This window comes from Aquarana catesbeiana, linkage group LG03 (assembly GCF_042186555.1).
Source record: "Aquarana catesbeiana isolate 2022-GZ linkage group LG03, ASM4218655v1, whole genome shotgun sequence".
Taxonomy (NCBI): domain Eukaryota; kingdom Metazoa; phylum Chordata; class Amphibia; order Anura; family Ranidae; genus Aquarana; species Aquarana catesbeiana.
The window spans coordinates 222,343,320-222,365,755 of record NC_133326.1 but is presented as its reverse complement, the minus strand read 5'-3'; the positions used below and the strand labels follow the sequence as shown (position 1 = coordinate 222,365,755).

Here is a 22,436-nt window from a genome sequence, read left to right as displayed (position 1 = left end):
CCTCCCTTATGATATGGACTCCTCAGGCCACCAATTTTGCTTTTAAATAATTGATGTCTGCCCTGGGGGTCCAAGGCTTCACCCACTTCTGCAGTTTCTCCAGCGTTGCCTCCCTCTTTGTTTAGTTGTGAGCCCTTACTAAAATTTTTTTGGGTAAATTATACTCTCCTGTGTGTGTTTTCATCCAAAAAGGACAGTTTGTTGGTGACGATTCAGGTACATTTCTAAAGTACAATGTGAAATTAACAAGGGACAACAACACCAAACAATCTCCTACAGATTAAATAGAACAACATATTAGTGGTGTTGTGGGAACTTGTCACCAAAAACACACACAAACATTTTCGGGAATACAAATCAAAATCACCAAAAAAAAATAAAAATAAAAAAGAGAAACACAAAAAAAGAATCTACATTCCAAAAAAAAATAAAAAATTTTGTTGTCAGATGTGAGAAATCAAAATATTTTGAGGGAATCCCGATAAATAGTAACGAAATAAGTTTGTGAGAAGTGTGTGTGAATACGAGCAGCAAAACTACTTAATTCTTGTCACATTATAAAGAAGAAGAGAGTGCGCTGTATTAAACCATTTTGAACATTGCAGCATGACGAAAGTGCTGTATCCATTCCGAACGCTACGTTTACCTGAACGAGCTGTCCCGTGTCGAAATTTCTTCTGAGCATGCGTGGCACTTTGTGCGTCGGAACAGGCCACACACGGTCGGAATTGACGCGATCGGATTTTGTTGTCGGAAAATTTTATCTCCTGCTGTCCAACTTTGTGTGTCGGAAAATCCGATGGAAAATGTCCGATGGCGCCCACACACGGTCGGAATTTCCGACAACACGCTCCGATCGGACATTGTCCATCGGAAAATCCGACCGTGTGTACGGGGCATTAATGTTTCTGGCTTTCCTATATGCTATTTTGGGTTTAATGGCCACTGTAGTCTTCAGCTGAGGATCTTCCAGCAGTATTGACCAATGTGCCGCTATGATTTTTTCCAGTAACCAGTGTGTAGACTGCGATAGTTGTCGAATGCCTCTTCTACTAGGGAGATGGGGTAACCTTTGTCAAGGAATTTCTGTGAGAGGAGTTGGCCATGAGTATCGTAGTCTGTGTCTCTGGTAGAATTTCTGTGGAGACGGCAGAATTGACTATGTGGGATATTACTGACCCATCTGGGGTGATGACAACTATTAAAGTGAATGAAGGAATTTCCTGCAGTGGGTTTCATAAAGTTTTTGGCATGTATAGCTCCATTGTCATGGCATAGTTCCAAATCTAGGAAAGCTAAGGAGTTGGGGTTGAAAACATGGGTAAAGGATAGGCCCAAGGAGTTTTGGTTGCAATATTGCACAAAGGTGTTGATTTCCTGAAGTGTACCGTCCCATTTGATCACTATGTCATCTATATATAATGTCCATAGTAGGTCACATAACTCGGGGTGTAGGTTATTAAGTGGGTCTAGTTCTAGAACAGAGACTGAAGCTGTAGTTGGAATGGTGTTACTAGGTGGTCCCTGGCTGGAGATGGGACCTGCAAGGTCCTTATTGGGTCTATTCCTAAAGCGCCTAGGCTTGGGGGTACGTGGTTCGGGCCTACTAGGTGGCAACGGTGTGTGCCACGATGGGTGGAATGACATAGGTGTATGACAAGGTGGGCGAGGTGGTAAGGCCCTGGGTGGAAAAATATGTCTAATATTGGGCCCAGAGTTTTTTCCGTATGGATGCTAAGACATTAATGGAATAGGACCCAAATGGCCCGCTGGGTGTGAGGGTCTTCTCCGTTTCCAACAAAAACCTTTATTGAGGTTGTAATCCTTAAGATCCCTTCTAAATTTACCAAGTTTGTTGGTGATTAGATTCTCCTCATTTCTTATTGTATTTTTCTTAAGCATACTGAACCAGGTGTAAGGCAGATGGGGGATGGTTTCACAAATAGTTTTACAAAGAGTAGTAATCTTTTCTTTAAGAGCCATATATTTCTTGTCTCTTTGCTGAGTGATAATGCCCATCCATTTGGTGGTACAAAAGGGATGTGTGTCAATTCAGTGTGGAGATCAGGGTCAAGAAATGCACACTGTTTTAGGACTCTGAGACCCCTGGGGGAGATCTTGTGGGATATGTATAGTTGGAGGAAGAACTTATCCCACCACTGTTGGTTAGCAGTGGAGATCAGGTCCTCTAATATCCTGAAGTGGGTACATAAATCAGGGATAGGTATTTTGGAACCAATGATGGGGCATTTGGTTTTAAAGAAGCTAACGGAAATAGAGTATAAAACTCTTCTAAGATAGTGTGTTTGCTATTTTCAATGGCAGCTATAAATTCCATAGTAGCAGTAGCACATTAGCCATAGATTACACACAAGAGACAAAGGCAAATATAGTACACCGTTATGTAGCTCAGGTCAAGCTTAGACAAAGAGGACAACGGTATAATCAACTGTTAGAGCAAAGAACAGTGTAACTGAGTTTAAGATGGGTAGTAAAAATAGTGATAATACAATTATTGTATTATCACTATTTTTACTACCAATTTTAAACTCAGTTACACTGTTCTTTGTGCTAACAGTTAATGATACCGTTGTTTTAACTGGCTTCAAGACTTTCAATATTTTCTATTGTCTCTGAAAGTTCTAGTGCCAGTGGAATAAGTCACTTCTCAAGTACACCCTTTTACTACAGGTTTTACAAAAAATTCAAAGAGGTCTGTTTGATGGAAGCCCAAATATTGTATATAAAGAAATCAGTGAGGGATTTAGACTACAAGTCCTCCTGTAATTAAAATATCAGGTTTGGATAGTGCCTCAAATACTATTTTGGAAAATATCCCTGTATAAGAACATTTGAGTTATGGGTTGTGGGTACTCTAGCTTTAAACTCATTAAACTGAGTTAGGTGTTGTCTTTCAGTTTTATGTGATAAGACAGGTTCATTAAATTGGCCTGATTTGTTCATTGTACCTGATTTGTACAATTTTAATTTAGATTCTGACATAGTGCACCTCTTTTTTTTTTTTTTTTTTAAGGCCAAGATATTCTGATTTACATTCCTTCAAATATAAGTACAGATGCAAATTGCAATGAAAAACAAGAACTTGCTAAAATACAACAACTGAGAAAGGTAAGCCAATATTTAAAAAAAAACTTTATAAGAATATGGTAGTTTTATTTTTAACATACATCTAACGATTTAGTCTTATATTTTCAGTCTATCCTGTTCAACAACACTGGAAAACTTTGAAACTTTGAAAGTACTGAAGCCATTTTTCAATTGAAAGAGTAGCTGATGCTCAGAATTGACTTCTAGAAGAGATAGTGAGTCGATCATCAGTCAAATTCAGTTCACTAGTTAGCTTGGGACAGACATAGAAGTTAAAGTAGTTGTAAAGGCTCAAGGTTTTTTACCTTCATGCATAGTATGCATGAAGGTAAAAAACCTTTCGTGTTCAGCAGCGCCCCCAGCCCCCCTAATACTTACTGAATATGGTAGTATTATTTTTAACATACATTTAATGATTTAGTCTTATATTTTCAGTCTATCCTGTTCAACAGCACTGGAAAACTTTGAAACTTTGAAAGTACTGAAGCCATTTTTCAACTAAAAGAGTAGCTGATGCTCAGAATTGACTTTCAGAAGAGATAGTGAGTCAATCATCAGTCAAATTCAGTTCACTAGTTAGTTTGGGACAGACATAGAAGTTGAAGTAGTTGTAAAGGCTCAAGGTTTTTTACCTTCATGCATAGTATGCATGAAGGTTAAAAACCTTCTGTGTTCAGCAGCCCCCCTAATACTTACTTGATCCTCATCCTGATCCAGCAATGTGCACAAAAGACTCAGCTCTCCCAGACCTCCCTTTCCCTATTGGGTCCTGCTACTGTCAATCACACCCAGTGAGCCAATAATGAGAGGGCCGAGCCACAATCCATGTGTGAATGAACACACAGAGCAGCGGCTCGGGAGTAAGCCTGCTCGGGTACCTCCATAGCAAGCTACTTGCTTTGGCGGCACTTGGCAGGAGGGGGGAGCCAGGAGAGCTGGCATGAGACCTGAGACCTGCACAGGGCAGGTAAGTATAACATGTTTGTTATTTAAAGAAAAACAAGTCTTTAATATTACTTAAAAAAAATAATAAATGCTGTAGACCTGATGGACAATTTGGACTTTTTTCTGCTGTCACAAACTTCTATTGGAGCAGCATGACAACTGAACAGAACCCAAATTAAGGTCAGTTGACTGAACTTTGTGATTGCAGCACAATTTTGGAACACATTAGTAGTTCACCAACTGCTTTTACTCATGTGTAATTGCTCTCTTAAAGAGGAGCTTCAGTCAGATGTGCAAAAACTGTAGTTGTTGACTTTTTAATACACATAGGGGTTGATTTACTAAAGGCCAATAGACTGTGCACCTTGGAAAGTGCAATTGCACTCTGTAAGTGCAGCTGCTCCAGAGCTTAGTAAATGAGGTAAAGCTTCACTTTGCAAAGAATCCCCAATTACACACAAGGAAAATAAAAAAAACAGTATTTTTGCTTGCACATGATTGGTTGATGAAAGTCAGCAGAGCTTCTGCTCATTTACTAAGCTCTGGAGCAACTGCTCTTGCAGTGTGCAACTGCACTTTACAAAGTGCACAGTCCTTTTGCCTTTAGAAAATCAACCCCATAGACTCACCTGTTCAGGGATCCAGTTCCTTTCTCCCTGGTCTTCAGGTCACCGGCACAGCATGTTTACTGTGGGGCAGCCAGCTGTGACTCCTTTCGGCTTCACAGCCGGCTGCCCACTGCACATGTGCGAGCCTCACTGTGCATTGTGAATGGTTCCACAGCCTTCTGGGACCTGTGACATGTCCCAGAAAATTGTGGACAGGGACAGTGGGAGGAGAACTAATGTTCAGATAGCCTAGGTGATCCAAGCAGAAGAGGGGAGTGGGAACCTGTCAAAACTAAGTACCCGCTTCCCCTCCCAAAAAAATATATTCAAATATGGTAGAGGAGGGGGAAGAGAAAGAGTAGAACTTCCCCTATTGGGTAAAGTTCTGCTTTAAGTGCTGTCACAGAATGACTAACCAAGTCCCTTCAGAAAGAATGTTCAGCAATTCCATACACTACTGACAAATTTCTTTTATTGCAGGTTTCCTAAAACACGAGGAACTCCAACCTAGGTGTCCTAAATAAAGTAGAAAATTACTATAAATTGTCCCTGTGTTAAAATAATAACAATATACTTACAAGCCCATAGAATGCAGCTTTGCCTTCCTGCAGGTAAAGTTACCCTTACTCTGCTTTGCTTCTGGCACCGCCATCATGAAGGGAAATCCGGCTAAAGTGCAGACACTCTACCAGGTCCCATAGAAGTGGTAGAGATCCACAACGTGTCTGCACATGCACCTGGATCCCCTTGAGCATGTGTAGACATGCCATAGGGCCCTGTCAGTCTTCTGACACACTGCTTCCTGGCATGTGTGGAGTAGACATCCCAGGAGGCAGCGCTGTCAGTACATATCATCAAGGATTCAGGAAGCAATGATGTAAAAAAAAAAGAAAAGCGTATTTACAGTAAAAAAAAAATGCAATTATGTAAACAAGAGGAGGGAGGTGAAAGCATGTTGTGCAAATGGGTGAAAATCCACGCTTTAAGGAACATATGTACTTCTCACACACCTAGAACATGCAGGCAGACTTCTTGTATACATACTATGCATAATGATATTAAATGGTGGTGTAAACCACACTTCTGAGATATCTCCAAAAACCTTTTACCTCCAACTCCCACATTTCATGTTCGTAGTACACACAGCAAGAACCGAGAGTCTGTTTTAAAATACAGCTGTGGAGGTGTCAGCTTCTTCTATTTTTGGACTCTATTTGTAATGTTTTGATTAGGACTGATTCAGGAAACTCTTGGATAATGAAAACAGATATATTACTTTATTGCACTTAATAGAAAGCATCTAAGAATCCATTCTTTAAACTGTCAGCTGCACGTGTTTCATTTTGTTATTAACTATGTCTTTTTTTTAAACCTTACCTTAAACTTGAAAGAAAAAAAACCTTCTACACTGTATACTATTCTTATTTTTACAACATGCATATGGTACATTTGCTGCTAAATCAGGTTCAGAGCTTTTCGTGCTCCTGCAATGCTTTGTCAGTACTTCTTTTTTCTCATCTTGTCCTCACAAATACATATTTCACTTCTTAAATTCTCACACAGCCCAACTAAAAAGCTACTAAACCCATTTGTGAAAAAAGCCATTGAAGCCTAGATGAGCATTACAAATTTATAATCATTAGTTAGCTTGTTTATAACTTTATGATTCATTTGCCAGCCTATCTCTTTTAATATTTTTTTAATGATGTATAAGGGTTTTATTCGGCAAACTTGTTTTAATTAAAAAAACCCTGCTGTTTTTGTTTTTTTTTTATTATGGATTGACAAGTAGACAAAAAATGTAGAACTTCTTTTTAATGCTGTAATTGTAACTGACCATTACAGTATTAAATAAAAACACACTGCTCTCTTTACACGGCAGTGTCATCTGCAGGCTGAAAATTATTTTTGAATGAACCTCCAGCTTGCATATGATCAGTATGTCATAGATGTCATGTAATAAAAAAAAATAGGTAAGCACACTGGTTGGTATCTATTCATTAGTGGTGTCCAGAGGTGTTTGACAACTAGCAGTCACACACAGTGCCAGCAGCTATCTATTAAAGGGCGCGGGGGGGGGGGGGGGGGCATAGATTAACATTTGCTTATTTTGGCAGTGAAACCATTAGAAAATTCTTGCTATTTACTGTGCGCCAATGTTTGATGGTTAAAGCGGAGCTGCATCCAAAAGGGCAAGCTCCACTTGTTTGCACCATCCACTGCCACATTTGGCACTTTTTAGGGGAGGAAGCAGTTACCTGGTTTTTACAGACCACTCCCACTTCTAGGTAAGATCACTGATCGGCGATCTACATGCATTTCCAGCCCCTCTTGCTTCCCCTCCCAGAAGATGGTGGGACCATTCAGAAAGTGCAGCGTGACTCACACATGCACAGTAAAGGCTTCACTTCCGGTTTCCCTCGCTTACATCGTCGGCGCCTGCACCCGAAACCGATAGACAAAATGGCTCAGAGTGCCGTCATCCCTGGACAGGTAAGTGTCCTTATATTAAAAGTCAGCAGCTACAGTATTTGTAGCTGCTGACTTTTATTTTTTTTCCCCAGACTGCAGCTCCTCTTTAGGTATTTGCTCACATATTTGGCCATACAAAGCATGCAGTCCAGGATGGCACAGACACAACTTGTAACAGGATATAGGGAAACATAGAGTGTGAAACATACAAGCAACAAGTATTTTTAGGAGGCTAGCGATAGCAGTCACCATATTTTTTCTCAGAAGAGGTTTCCTGGTCCCCATTACAAGTGATACCACTTCTGGAAAATCAGCAGTTCTGACTGTTGCAGAATGCATCAACATGTGTCTATGGCATAAAAGGTCATCAAATCCACCTCATAAGCAACATATGGTTTGGGGTTGTGTAAATGTCTGCAGCTTTTCCTCTGCACATTTTTGGGGAATAATTCAATAAAGTATTGAGGACACATGTCTGGCATTATGATTTCTTGTAAAAGGTCCTGTACCAAATTTATGAAAGCCTTGCAACATTTTCAGTAAAAGTTCCATCAAAATAAAATGTACTTCACAGATAATGTCACTGGAGGAAATTGAGATCAACTCAAACTTGGAGTACATACAGACCAGAGTTTTGGGAGGCAGGGGAGGTTTTGTGCTTTTAACTTGTGGCTGTGAGTGGCTGAATACTGTGAGTGGGACACTGGACATTGGCAGTGAGATGCTAGACGCTAAGAGCAGGATGCTGGACACTGAGAGTGGCTGGACACTGTGAGCTGCAGAAGCGGGAACGGCTGAGCAGGAGCAAGGAGGAGTGGAGCGGCAACTTCAGGGATATGAACGGCTGTTGGGGTGATTGGAGCTGCAAGGGGAAGCCGAGAGCAGGAATGGGATCACCAGGCTGCCAAGACACAGGTGTGTGGTGGATTGGGAGAATAGGAGAAGAGATGTTGGAACAGTCAGAGGAGTGTGAGTAGCCGTACTCCTGGACATGGTGAGTAACTTTATTATTGTTTTGTTCATTGGTTCCTAGGAAGCAATCTGCCAGAATCCTAGCAACCACTGACATAAGGGCATATTGACAGTGGACAGAGCTTGATGGGGAACTCTGAGAGACTAGTTCCCCAGTACAAACAAATGGCCACTGCCCCCACCAATAACTGCCCTTTGCAGCAAGAAGCACATGGAAGGGGCGATACATGTCAAACAAAACCAAAGAAAAATTCCCAGCTCAACTTCCCAACCAGCCTGCAATCAACCAAATGATTATTCCTAACAGTATGCGTTAAAAACAGGGGTTTAGTTTGCACACATTTGAAAATACACGTGTAAGATTCAGAGCCACTTCACGGCACCCCAGTATTATCTGCAGTCCTAACTCTCTAAATTTGTGAGAGCCTCCATAATAGAAGCACATGTATAATAATGGATAGATAGAGGGCAGGTAAACCTGGAGGGAGCCCATCCCTTCTTAAGGAAACAGGGGTGCCCTGTTGGGACACCCAGCATATAGCACAATGGCAGCAAAGGTGTCCATTGTGTCCCCTGCAGTATTCCAACAGTACAAACAAATGGCCACTACCCCCACCTCTAACTGGCCTTTGCAGCAAGGAGCACTTGGAAGGGTGACGCATGTCAAACAAAGCCAAAAAAAATTCCCAAGCTCAACTTTCCAACCAGCCTGCGACCTAGCAAGACTAGTTCCCCATCAGGTCTGCCTTGCTCACGATTGACAGCGGACAGCCATTCAGTCCAGTAATGTCTGTGAAACATGTCCACTGCTGTCCACTGTCAATCACAAGCACGGTGGACCTGATGGAGGACTAATCTTTTCGAGTTCCCCATCAGGTTCTGCCCATCATACAGATGCATTAGGTGTGCAATTTAGTTGTTGGGTAAGCAGAGCCTTGTGGGAAGCTCTGTAACTAGTTCACCATTGGGCCCACCCCCTGTCTGACTGACAGCGGATAGCAGTGGATGAATTCTAGGGCTGCTATTGAGCTGGATAGCAGCTATGGAATACACACTGTCTTCATCTGTCAATCACTCAGGAGGCAAACCTGATGCCTAACTAGTGTCAGAGTTCCCCATCAACCTCCACCCACCCAACAATAAAACTGCTCAGCCACGGATATGCCTGTGTGATGGGCACACTGGCTAGGGAGGGAGGTTATTTATGCTGAAACTGTAATTTTATCATTCGTAATGTTCCTGAGCTATACTGAGGACAGTTTTTTCCAGTATGGACACCTCAGCCTTAGTGCCCACATCCATGCAACAGATTAATTTACCTGATCTAAACTCGTACATGAATATGTTGCAAGCACTAACATTTTTGCTGTGGAGGTGTAATGGAATACTAAAGAGGGTCTACGGCACTCTTTATGAATTCTAGGGCCTGTGTTTCACAGCCATGCTTTTATGGTTATTAGGAATGATTCTCTGCAAAGTAGAAACCAAAGACAAAAAAATACATTTTCAGTCAAAGCGAGCATGTGAGATAAAATGAGCAGTTATTGTTGCATGGTTTTCTGATGTGTACAAAGGGGCAATTGATAAGAAAATCAATGCTAAAACAGTATGTCTCTTAAGAGTAATTTAATATATTTCAGTCACAAGATTGAAAACTTACTACAACTGTTATTGCACAGTAAAATCGTTTTGTGTTCCTTGTTTTTATTCACGAGGCTAACTCCATGAAATATATTATTTTTCTCTCTGTTAGGTTTTCAGATGTGGAACACTGGCAGGATGAGTCCATCTCACGCTGTTATTTCAAATAGTTTTTAAAATTCTTTTTTCTAAACTCTTTTTTCACAGCAGGGCTAATCCAATTATTTTTCTGAAATGTAAAACAAAATAGAAAGAACAGTTGAAGTTTAAAAAAATGTATCTTCATATTTGCATGGATAGTATTTGAGTGTGCAGGCGGGTTGCTAGGATTTAAAAAAAACAGGGGCACTCTTAAAGTATATCTATGGTGAAAAGTTGAAAACATATATTCATTTTCACATTGAATTTAAATTATTTCTGAGCTACTTACTACTATTATTTTTAACCTTAAAGTTTAACTTATGTAGCACCCTCTACCTTAGGCAGGTAGGTGCTAGAGTAGTGGGTTTGTTTTTTACTGTCAGCACAGGTAAATTTAGGCAGGCCTATGCTGTGAGCTAGGCCTATTTTGATCTGGAGGCAGGGGACTGACGTGTGCTTCAGCTCTTGGGTGCCTCCTCTGGCTTTCAGAAGGTTCTGGAAAAGAGGCAGGGCAGAGAGCTGGAGTGACATGGGGTGTATGTGGGAGCCCTGACCAATCCCCAACTAGGATTGGCAGGGGGCAGGCCTTCTATTTATACCCATGGTCAGCCTGTGGTGGGAGTTGTTGGGTGGAAGAACTGAATGATTGAGTGTTAGACTGTCGTGATCTGAGGGAGCCCCCTTTCTGGGGAGGGTGAACTCAGGCCTGGAGCTCGGGAGCTGGGAGGGAGCTTCTCTCTACATGGTCATTGAGAGGTGTCCTGGAACAGGAGCAGGAAGAGGACAGTTGGGAGCACTGCCAGGATAGTCATTCAGGAGGGATCCATGCCAGGATCGGTGAGTGAGAAGCACAGTGTGAAGCTCTGGGACAGACATGCCAGGATTGGATGTGGAGCCAGAGGGAGAGACTGTGGTGTTGTTTTGGAGTCAAGTCCTTGCAGCCACGAGGGCTGGCAGGATTTGCATCGGGCGTGCTGGGATCAGTAGTCCACCAAGTGTCAGTTAGCACATTTATTCTTCTCTACTAAAACGGTTGCTACCTCAAAGCTGACTGCAGACCCCTGCCTGTAATGGGCTATTAGGAAAACATTAGGACTTATTCATAGTGAGGCCTAGCCATGTGCTAATGGAGACAGGAACCTAGATTTGGACAGTGAAGTGAAGCAAGTGACCTCAAGTAGTGTGCTGGAGGAGATGTGCAGAGGAAGAGGCTGTCAAATCTAGACTCAACCAACATTGATTTAATTGAGAAGTATTCATTATCTGGGCATCCCATGTCCCTTTCCCCCATCCAAGTTTAATCACCTAAAAAAAAAAAAAAAAAAAAACAAGCAAGAGACTGTTCATTGTGTGGGAAAGTATGCCAAAATGGATGTCTGACCAGCAGTGTGAAATGTGTGGATGCTAGAACACATAGTGACCCCATGAGGGCACCGCTACACCTACTTTGTGAAGATCCCCACACATTTACTTCAAGTCACTCCAGCTACAGAACCCCGTCAAGGCAACCCAGAGTTAGGACTACAGAAAATACTAGGGTGTCTTGACGGGGTTCTGTAGCTTACGCATTTATTTGAAAATGTGTGCAAACTAAACCCCTGTATGTAACGCATACTGTTAGACAGGATCATTTGATTGGTTGCAGGCTGGTTGGTAAATTGAGCAGGGAATTTCTTTGGTTTTGTTTTGCATGCGTTGCCTTTCCATGTGCTCCTTGCTGCAAAGTCCAGTTATACCAGAAATAAATAAACTAATGCGCAAACCCACAATGACCAATAGGCTAGATAAGAGCCGCCAACATAAAACAGTGTACTCACATAACTAAACCAAATAAAAAACAAATTATGTGGCGCTACTTAAGCCTGAATAAAAATGTGTATATATAAGCAATATGTACACATGCAAAAGTACATAAAAATGTAATAATAAGTAGAAGTGCAGTAGTGAATAAATATCATAAATACATAAATAAATAGATGACAATCATAATGTGCAATGAGAAATGAGATAAACTCATACGAGGTGAAGTGCAATTACACCAAAGTAAATAAACAATGTGCAAAAATATGGAACCGTGATACACAGGTGTGTGTAATAAATTTTAACTACTACACTATGGAGCCATTTCTTCTCTTTTACCATCCATCCGCTTACATTTATTGAGTGTGGGAGAGTTCAATTGCTGGCTGGATACCGAATGTCTCCAAGTGCTGTGACCACGACCGGAAGCTGTTTTTCCTGTGGATAGCTAAACCACTTGTTGGTTCACGCTCGACTTGGCCCATTGGGGGCCGCTACTACAGGTGAGAGGCTGGGGGAAATAGGTGTCGCACTCCGGAGCTTGATTGGATGAACACATATATCTTAGATACTTGTCGCCACAGTGATTGTTTACTGCACTTGCACTTTCCTGCATTATCAGAAGACCAGACCTTGTTGGTATTGGGAGCCCCATTGCATGGCTTTTTGGACTACACCTATCACTTATTAATACCATTTTTCTTTTGGACATTTATTACACACACCTGTGTATCACGGTTCCATATTTTTGCACATTGTTTATTTACTTTGGTGTAATTGCACTTCACCTTGTATGAGTTTATCTCATTCCTCATTGCACATTATGATTGTCATCTATTTATTTATGTATTTATGATATTTATTCACTACTGCACTTCTACTTATTATTGCATTTTTTTGTACTTTTGCATGTGTACATATTGCTTATATATACACCTTTTTATTCAGGCTTAAGTAGCGCCACATAGTTTGTTTTTCATAAAGTCCAGTTATAGGTGAGGGTAGTAGCCATTTGTTTGTAATTAAGTAAGCTTATAATGGATTGTAAAAATAGCTATCGTTTGTATTGATGTTACAAATGCTGAATTTATAAAATTAAAGTGTATGCTGTGACTTTAGATCCCCATTAAAAGAGAAAAGATGTGGGAGTTGGTCTGGCCAAAATGTTCATGTGAATTAGGATGACAGTTATCATTATAAATAAAGGCATTATAAACCTTCCTACCTGCACCTTGTGTTTTCACCTGCATAAGATGTGCATTGATCATGTTGTTTCATGTTGGCATTTGTTGCCCTGTACACAAAGCATTTAGTAGAGAAAATCTTCACATTTCGATGTCAGAAGTTTCTGGTTGTGTTTAAACATCGGGCATGTGTCATGGCACATGGCAAAAATGACTGCAGATAAAATCTCTGGATGAGGACCTGTTCACACTGGTGTGACATATGCTACGACATTGGGAGCACATGTCGCATGATGTGTACAAATCAATGGTTTCCTATGAGAGCCGTCTTAACTGGTCCGACACAAGTCGGTCCAACTTTAGAAAAGGTTCCTGCACTACTTTGGTCCGTCGTTGGCCCGTTTTCAGCCCATTCAAATTTATTTAAGTCGGATCAAAGTCGGATCCTCATCCTAACCATCTGACTTGTGACATCCGACATGGCGATTACAGCAGCAGGAAAAGGACTTTATGTCACACTTGGGATTGTTTTGATTGGTCAAAGTACAAGTTGGACTATCTCAAAGTCGGAGCAAAATCTTATTCTGTTCATTCAAGTCAGATGGAAGTAGGACCGAAGTAGGACCGAAGTAGGACTGATGTCACAAGGCAAAGTAGGATAACAGTCGTACAACAGTTATGTCGTACCAGTGTGAACCCGGCCTGAAGCTGAATATTACAGCAAGTTTTGGTTTGTTATTTATCTTTTAATGGGCTATTCATTGTATCTTGGTTTTTATGTTTGGCTGGAGTTCTGCTTTAACATAATACAGCTCGGTGTGGTTGCCTTTGGCTCTATAACTGCCTGTATTACAACATTCTATCCAGCAGAAGCTCAGAACAGCCCTTCAGGCAGAGTAGGCCAAAACCTCTGTGCTGTTCATTATTCCCAAAGCCTACTGATATTCTGCTGACAGTAATTTTACCTGCAATCAAATTACACAAATGGTAGATGTGCTTGGGTGATCAATTATTTTTTCCGTTTGAATAGTTGGTATTCAGCTCAATCAGTTTAATTGACATGTTCAGCTTCTAGAAAAAAAATATGTATTTTCCTTATTCTGATTCATGTCATGAACACTGCATGTACAGTACATTATACACTATATGCCTTGCATAGAAGGATGCCAAAAAAATGGCACGCCTCTTTGGAAATTTTATCAAAATGCATCAAATATACAGTATATACAATATTTCTGCCTAAAAAATGATTGCACGGTAGTTGCACTATAAATCTAGGGCTACACAGTTGATTAAACATCTTTGATCTTGAGATATTTAATCACTTGTTATAATCATTAAATTGATTTCAGCGTGCTGCAAAAGAGATGACTGTCAATGAGTGTTTAAATGTCTATCTCTCACCTGAGCTCAGTCATTGAAATCTTGTAATGAGTTTGCTTCCTTGTCAGGCAAGTGTAATCAGAGGGCAGAGGTATAATCAGGTGCAGAGTGATCTGTACCTACTGGAGTGGGTTTCATTGGATTTCGGCTATTATGAATATATCTAGAGGAAATCAAAAAAACCTCTAATGCCGCATACACACGATCGGAAATTCGGCCAGCAAAAGACCGTTGAGAGCTTTTGGTCGGAAAGTGCGACCGTGTGTATGCTCCATCGGACTTTTGCTGGTGGAATTCCCGCTAGCAAAAGATTGAGAGCAGGTTCTCAATTTTTTGGTCGGAAAAAGTTCCTATCCGAAAATGCGATCGTCTGTAAATTCCGATGCGCAAAGTTCCTACACATGCTCGGAAACAATTCGACGTATGCTCGGAAGCATTGAACTTCATTTTCTCAGCTCATCCTAGTGTTGTACGTCACTGCGTTCTTGACGGTCGAAAGTTCAGAGAACTTTTGTGTGACCGCGTGTATGCAAGGCAAGCTTGAGCGGAATTCCTTTGGAAAAACCATCCAAGTTTTTTCCGACGGAAAATCCGCTCAAGTGTACGCGGCATTAGAACATTTTTCTGGTGGTAGTTCACTTTAGAACGAACTGTACCTAATTCAGGCAAGCATTTGCTCCAGTTTCAGTAACATTATTCCCGAAATACAGGCAGTTCTAAGCTCCGCCACTTTAGAAACCTGTCACAATGGCAGCAACAGATTCTTAAAGGTTTACCTCCATTTTGCAGATTATGAAACAGGCAGTAAATAAGACCAGATCTGATCTAGTGTACGGAGGTACAGGCTGTCATAAGTGTGAAATTCCCACAGGTTGCTCTATTCCTAGCCCCATTCAGCTGTCAGCCTGTATATTCCCAGGCTGTAAGCTAAATGTAAATAGGGGGCCAGCAATACTGGTGACGTCATTACTCAAATATGGCAATGACCGTATCTGGGAAATAACTTGTGTTATAAGGTAGTTCCCCATCAGGTCCGCCTGGCTGTTGATTGACAACACGGGACAGTGGGTGGATTCATAAGCTGTTATTGGACTGAATAGCAGTTATGGATCTGCCCATTGTCTTGTCAGTCAACAGCCAGGCAGACCTGATAGCATATACCTATCAGTGCAACAGACACAGTGGCTGGGGAGGGAAGGAGAAAATACTGTGAGCAAGGAGTGTCCAGTATAGCCTGACCCAGACAGATTCATGTACCTGTCTGTGACAGGAACTTGCATTGGTGGCTGCAAGCACCATCACTTTCAGTGGGTAGACCAACAGAATTCTAAAGGATGCTCACAACACAACCTTTTATGAGCTCCAACCATCATCTTCATACAGGTAATAGGGCATCTGGAATATAAATATTTATATATTGCAGTAAATTAGGATAAATGCAGCTTAATATTTTTCCATATGTTAATACTGACATATTTTGCAACTGTTTACATATATCCATTTATATCTCTGCCAGTTTCATTTATATCTCTGCCTGTTCCTGAAAGAGTGGACACTCTAATATGCTTAATACACCCATAAACGCACAGACTCTGTAACACATTCACAGATGCTCCCACAGGACCTATTACAATAGGGGTTCACTGTACTTTTAAATATCCATCTTATTGTCTGATCACACTCGCCTGACATTTAGACCATTTACATCTATGCATGTGCGTTAAGTCACACATTGCAACTTGAAAACTGCCATGAAAAATCCCCTTCCTGTCCTAGCCCCTTTTCAGTTTTCAGCATTGTGATAATTTGACTGACAATTACTTAGTCATACAACACTATAAGCAAATTATTTTATATACTTTTTTGAGACAGATTGTTTTATTTGGTGCTATTTAATTATCCCTTTTTTTTACTATATAAAGGAGAAAAGACCAAACATTTTGAAAGAAAAGCTTTCTGCTATAAAACTTTGCAAATATTCTTTCTTCATAAATTTAAGCCAACATTTATTCTGCTACATTTCTTTGGTGTGAAAGTTACGTTGTCTGCAAACTATGGTATACTGTACAGTATATTTAAAAATTGATAAATCCTGATATACCTAATGCCTACCTCATTTTGTGAGGCCCTAAAAAAACCTGAACAGTACAACCCCCCAAACCCCTACAAAATAAAAAAAAAAAAAAAAACATCATAGGAAGTAGGCAGATTTTTTGCCACAATTTTTTGGAAATTGAGTATTATTTACAATTACATCCCAAAATACATTCTTCTACTCTTGCTGTGCATGGAAGTACCACTTATGTGTGAGACTTTCACTGTCTATTTGCATAGAGGGGCCCAAAATCCACCAAACATCTTCAGGCTTTTAAGGGTCATAAATAATGCATCTGATTTTCTGGCTACCTATCATATTTCTTGAGGTTCTGATGTGCCAGGACAGGATAAACACCTACAAAGTGACCGTATTTTGCAATGTAGCCTCTCCAACATATTTAATTAGAGGCATGGTGAGTCTTTTGAAGATCACATTTTTTGCCACAAAATAAGAAAGAATATACAAATGTTTTGTTTTTTTACACACAGCTGTCCCTGGCATACTTACACCTCAAAACACTCTCTGCAATTCATTGCAAATATGAGAATACCATATATGTTAGACTCTTCTGAAGCCTAGTCACATAAAGAGGCCCAAAATCCAAGGAGCACTTTCAAGCTTTCAAAGAGCATAAATTAGGCATCTAATTTCCTGACTACCTATCCATGTTTGGGGGCCCTGGAGTACCAGAACAGTAGAAACACCTGTAAAATGACTATTTTGGAAAGTAACAAGAAAAGAAGGAGGGCGCACCGACCTAGTGCATTACCACTGGTTAACTTTATTACAGCATAAAAACAGCAAGAAGTATACTCACAAACGAGCTATCAAAAACGGCTTTGACAAGGGCGCAGATGCGCTGTTCTGAAGATCGACACACCAGGACCTATTGTCAAGAGGGTCAGATCGATACAAATGGCTGATGGCTAATGCGTTTCGGGGGAGCACCCCTTTCTTCAGAGCCTGAGCAGGCAATGGCTGATCTCTCATAGTTATCTCTATATATATGTGTGTGTGTGTCTGTGTCTGCAAGGCCCAGTTGTTAGCGACGCCCACCAATAGGCAACGCCCACCCATAAGAACTTCCCCTCTCTGGCCCCATCCCTCCTAAGTGTGACCCTTACTCCAACAGCTGGGAACAAATACTACTTATTGTTGTTGTTGTTTAATACATGTTGAACCAATATATGTGTGGTACCGTCAGCATAGATCATAAATCACAGAATACAAATCCAAAGGGAGGTGAACCAATGTACCTTTCCTCCTATATGTTGCTCCTGTGATAGTCCTTTATTGTGAGCTGGTATAGGGGGATAATAAGGGGCATCTCAGGCTCCCGGAAACCATGGAACGCACGCCGCTCAAGGGACCAGGAAGTGCGGGTGTTTTTACGTTCCACCCGCAACTTCCGGCCGGTCGCGGTGTCATTTCCCCTTCCGCACGCGTCATTGGGCGCTGTGTGTAGGGGGCGTGGCCCGGAAGCATGGGTGTGTTTGCGTTCCACCCGCTGCTTCCAGCCGCCATGGGGTTGCCTAGCTGTAGCTAGAATTACTAATGAAGTGTGCGCGCGCACCACAGGGCTAGACAAGACGTCAGGCATTACCTCACTAAGGTGGTCGCACCACATATATAGTCACTGGACACCTGAGCGCAGGAGAGTTTCTACTATTTTGGAAAGTAGACACCACAAGGTATTTCTAAGAGGCATGGTACATCTTTTGAAGAGTTTTTTTTTGCCACAAATTTTTGAAAAATGTGGAAAGAAAATGAAAATGTATTTTTTTTACACAAGGTTGTAAGTTATTAGGATATTTCTAGCACACACCATGAACAGTGTTTGATTTATACCCCAAAAACACATTCTGCTACTCCTAAGTATGGGAATACCACATTTGTGAGACATTTTTGCACCCTAGCTATAAAAAGGGTCCCAAAAAGGGTCCCATCAGGCGTTCAAGGGATAAATTAGGCATTTAATTTTCTGACTAACTCTCACAGGTTTGGAGGCCCTGGAGTGCAGGGGGGCAGTAGAAATACCCACAAAATGCAATATTTGCAAAATGCAAGAAAATTAAAAAATTATTTTTATTACACAAAGTTGTAAGTAATTCAAATATTTCCAACACACAGCATGGACATACTTATAATTACACCAAAAAACACATTCTACTACTCCTAAGCATTAGGATGCAACAAATGTGAGACTTTTTCAATGTTTGGATCGATTATGTACCAGGCATTGTATCTTGTGTATCACAAAAACCAACCAACATTGTATTAAAAACAGTATACTGTAATGCTTGCCTCTGTACGAGTGGTCAGGAAAAATAGCTTAGTGTATTGTCACTTATAGCAATCCCCATTCCAATACGTCAAGCAAGCCTAGCCTACTGGTATGTGGCTATGTTCATTGGCCAGGAAGTACAGATGGGTGAACCAAGGGTGAAAAAAAGAGTTCCTGTGTTTCAAGGACTGCATTTGTCTGCAAGGGATGGCTGGGGCTGGTGTCTTGCAGCCATATAGTTAGTGTAACACGCAGATGGAATTGCAGGCAGAAATGTGAACAATAAATAGGCAAAGGTCAGTACTGACAGATCAGTGGTGACACTGTACTGATGTGGCCATAATCTGGAACGCTGTTGACTGCAGTGGCTCTGGTGACACTGTTACTAGTGTGGTACTATCAGGAACAATGCTGCTGGCTGCACTGATCTGGCACGTTTCTGGTGGCAATCAGGAACACTGTAACTGGCTTACACTGGTCTGGTGACACTGGGACTTGTGTGGTGGCAATCACGAACACTATTGCTGGCTTACACTGGCCTGGTGACACTAGGACTGTTGTGGTGGTGATCAGGAACACTGTTGCTGGCTTACACTGGTGTGGTGTCACTGGGACTGGTGTGGTGGCGATCAGGAATATTGTTGCTGGCTGCACTGGTTCAGTGTCACTGTATTGGGTTGGTGACAATCATGGACATTGGCTGTCTTCAGTGGTATGGTAACACTGTACTAAGGTGGCTAGTGATCAGGAACACTAGGGCCAGCTGCACTGGCATAGTGACACTTTAGTGAGGTGGCTAGTGATCAGGGACACTGTGGCCAGCTGCACTGGTATGGTGACACTGTACTGGTGTGGCTAGTAATCACTAAAGATTGAATTAAAGTTGTACTCAAGCCAGATATAAAATGAATGCAATTTAAATGCAAGCAGTGTAAGGACTTTAATTTGATTTTGTACTAGCTTCTTTGTAGTTCCTGCACATCAGAGCTCAGAGTGGGGAGGGAGAAACAGGATGAGAAACACATTAGGGTTGTTACAATGTAAGAAGTATGCTAATAGGAGAAAATAGCACAGTCACGGTGAAGTGAGCTCATGAGTCTGCTGCTTCTCCTTTCACTGTCCAGTCACAGGGTGGGGGTGTGGAGTAGACCTGGAAATGAAAGTGAAACTGCAGCAGAGAGAGAAATCAGATCCCTCCCCTGTAAGGCAGAACTGTGCATTGTGGCAGAGTTGTGTAAATCTCAGGGCAGAAATACAAATCTGTTCTGGCAGCTAATACAGCACTCATATACTGTATGTATTTCATCTGTGTATTTAGCTGTTTGCCTAGAGATCAACTTTAGGCAAATTATTCAGAGATGTTGATTGGCTAAGCTCAATAAAAAATTATTATCAGAAAGGTAGAAGGATGATTAGGAGCAAAGTATTTTGTAGCTCATGGAATGGGTCTCGTTGGATGACCTGTAATAAATAAAGCACAAGAAAGGAAAACAAGTCAAGGAAATGGGTGTGAGGCTAGATGTTATATAATTGTTTAGTAGATGATAGATTTTGAAGACTTCAGTACTGGGTGCGAATGTGGTAAAAATGTTGTCAAAAACAGTTAACACTCTTCGTAAAAGTGAAGGTACAACAAAAGTTTCTGTTCCAGAATAATACCTGCTGAAGAAACCGTGTCCCAGACTGTGACACATTTATTAAATCTATATTAAATCTTCAGTATTTATTAAGCAAATGGATGGGACTGTAATTTTCAGCATTTGAGACAATACGCATCATGTCAAAAATTCAGAATTGTCCTTATTAATATTATATATTATTATTTATTGTCATATTTTTCACTATTGATAACATTGTTTCTAAGAGACATACATGGACAGCAATGTAGTCCAATTACTAAAATTTTTTGTTGCGGAAATTATTTTATTCACATTGGTTATATCTTTTTTCACTTATTTATATCTTTTTTCACTTGTTTGTGTCACTTTTATTCATCCATGCATTATATGTATTGTATCATATTTGTAATATGCATCACTTTCCCATTGGGTGTACTATTTTTATATATCCCTTGCACATTGTGATTTTTTCAGTGAATATATTACCCTAAAATTATCCTAACGGTTATGGGGCGTACACACGGTCGGACTTTCTGGAAAGCTAGGTCCGACATACTTGCCACCAGACTTCCGGCGGACTACCGCCGGACTTTCTGAACGGCCGGACTTGCCTACACACGGCCGGACTTTCCGGAATCCGGTCTTCCCGACGGACTTCCGCCGGACTTTCAGAATGAACGGACTTTCCCACACACGGACAAGTCCGTTCATTTTGAACGTGACTCGGGTATGACGGGACTAGAAAAGGAATTCAATCTCGCCGCTTTTTTTGGCCAGATTGAAACCTTGCGAACCCCGTCGCAGGCATCCCAGGCCCTTAGGTCTGGTATGGAACTTTAAGGGGAACCCCCTGCGCCGAAAAACCGGCGTGGGGGCCCCCCCAAAGTCCATACCAGACCCCGATCCGAGCACGCAGCCCGGCCGGTCAGGAAAGGGGGTGGGACGAGCGAGCGCCCCCCCCCTCCTGAACTGTACCAGGCCGCATGCCCTCAACATTGGGGGGTGCTTTGGGGGAGGGGGCGCCTTGCGGTGCCCCCCCACCACAAAGCACCTTGTCCCCATGTTGATGAGGACAAGGGCCTCTTCCCGACAACCCTGGCCGTTGGTTGTCGGGGTCTGCGGGCGGGGGGCTTATCGGAATCCGGGAGCCCCCTATAATAAGAGGGCCACCAGATCCCGGCCCCCCCACCCTATGTGAATGAGTATGGGGTACATGGTACCCCTACCCATTCACCTAGGGAAAAAGTGTAAATAATAAAACACAACACAGGTTTTTAAAATATTTTATTAAACAGCTCCGGGGGGGGATCTTGCTCCGTCTTCGGGGGTCCCTCCGGTTCCTCTTCTCCCGGCGTCCGGTTGGTTCTTCGGCCGGCCCCTCCGCTGTCTTCAGGTAGCTCTATTGCCAGCGGAGGTCCGGACTTCTTGTCTTCTCTTCTCCAGATGTTGACATGACGCTCTCTCCGGCCTCTTCTCCCGGTGTTCCAGGTCTTCGGCCGGCCCCTCCGCTGTCTTCAGGTAGCTCTATTGCCAGCGGAGGTCCGGGCTTCTGGGCTTCTCTTCTCTCCTCTTCTCTTCCCCAGATGTTGACACGACGCTCTCTCCGGCTGGACTGGTCTCTGAGGGCCCCGTTGTGACTTCTATAGGCAGAGACCCCGCCCCCATATGATGTCACAGTCCCTGGGCATGCTGGGACTGTGACGGTTTAGGGGGCGTGGTCGACCAGCATGCCCAGGGACTGTGACATCATATGGGGGGGCGGGGTCTCCGCCTATATAAGTCACAACGGGGCCCTCAGAGACCAGTCCAGCCGGAGAGAGCGTCGTGTCAACATCTGGGGAAGAGAAGCCCAGAAGCCCGGACCTCCGCTGGCAATAGAGCTACCTGAAGACAGCGGAGGGGCCGGCCGAAGACCTGGAACACCGGGAGAAGAGGCCGGAGAGAGCGTCATGTCAACATCTGGAGAAGAGAAGACAAGAAGTCCGGACCTCCACTGGCAATAGAGCTACCTGAAGACAGCGGAGGGGCCGGCCGAAGAACCAACCGGACGCCGGGAGAAGAGGAACCGGAGGGACCCCCGAAGACGGAGCAAGATCCCCCCCCAGAGCTGTTTAATAAAATATTTTAAAAACCTGTGTTGTGTTTTATTATTTACACTTTTTCCCTAGGTGAATGGGTAGG

The 22,436-nt window shown here is 42.2% G+C and overlaps 1 protein-coding gene across 2 annotated transcripts in view; it reads left to right on the top strand.

Moving 5' to 3' along the window:
- Positions 1 to 22,436, top strand: part of CPED1 (cadherin like and PC-esterase domain containing 1) — a 387,681-nt gene that overhangs the window by 98,730 nt on the left and 266,515 nt on the right. For both annotated transcript variants that reach the window (XM_073619808.1, XM_073619809.1), the window contains exon 3: positions 3,035 to 3,129. In XM_073619808.1, coding sequence (XP_073475909.1) covers positions 3,035 to 3,129 — 95 coding nt within the window. The remainder of the gene's footprint in view (positions 1 to 3,034; positions 3,130 to 22,436) is intronic.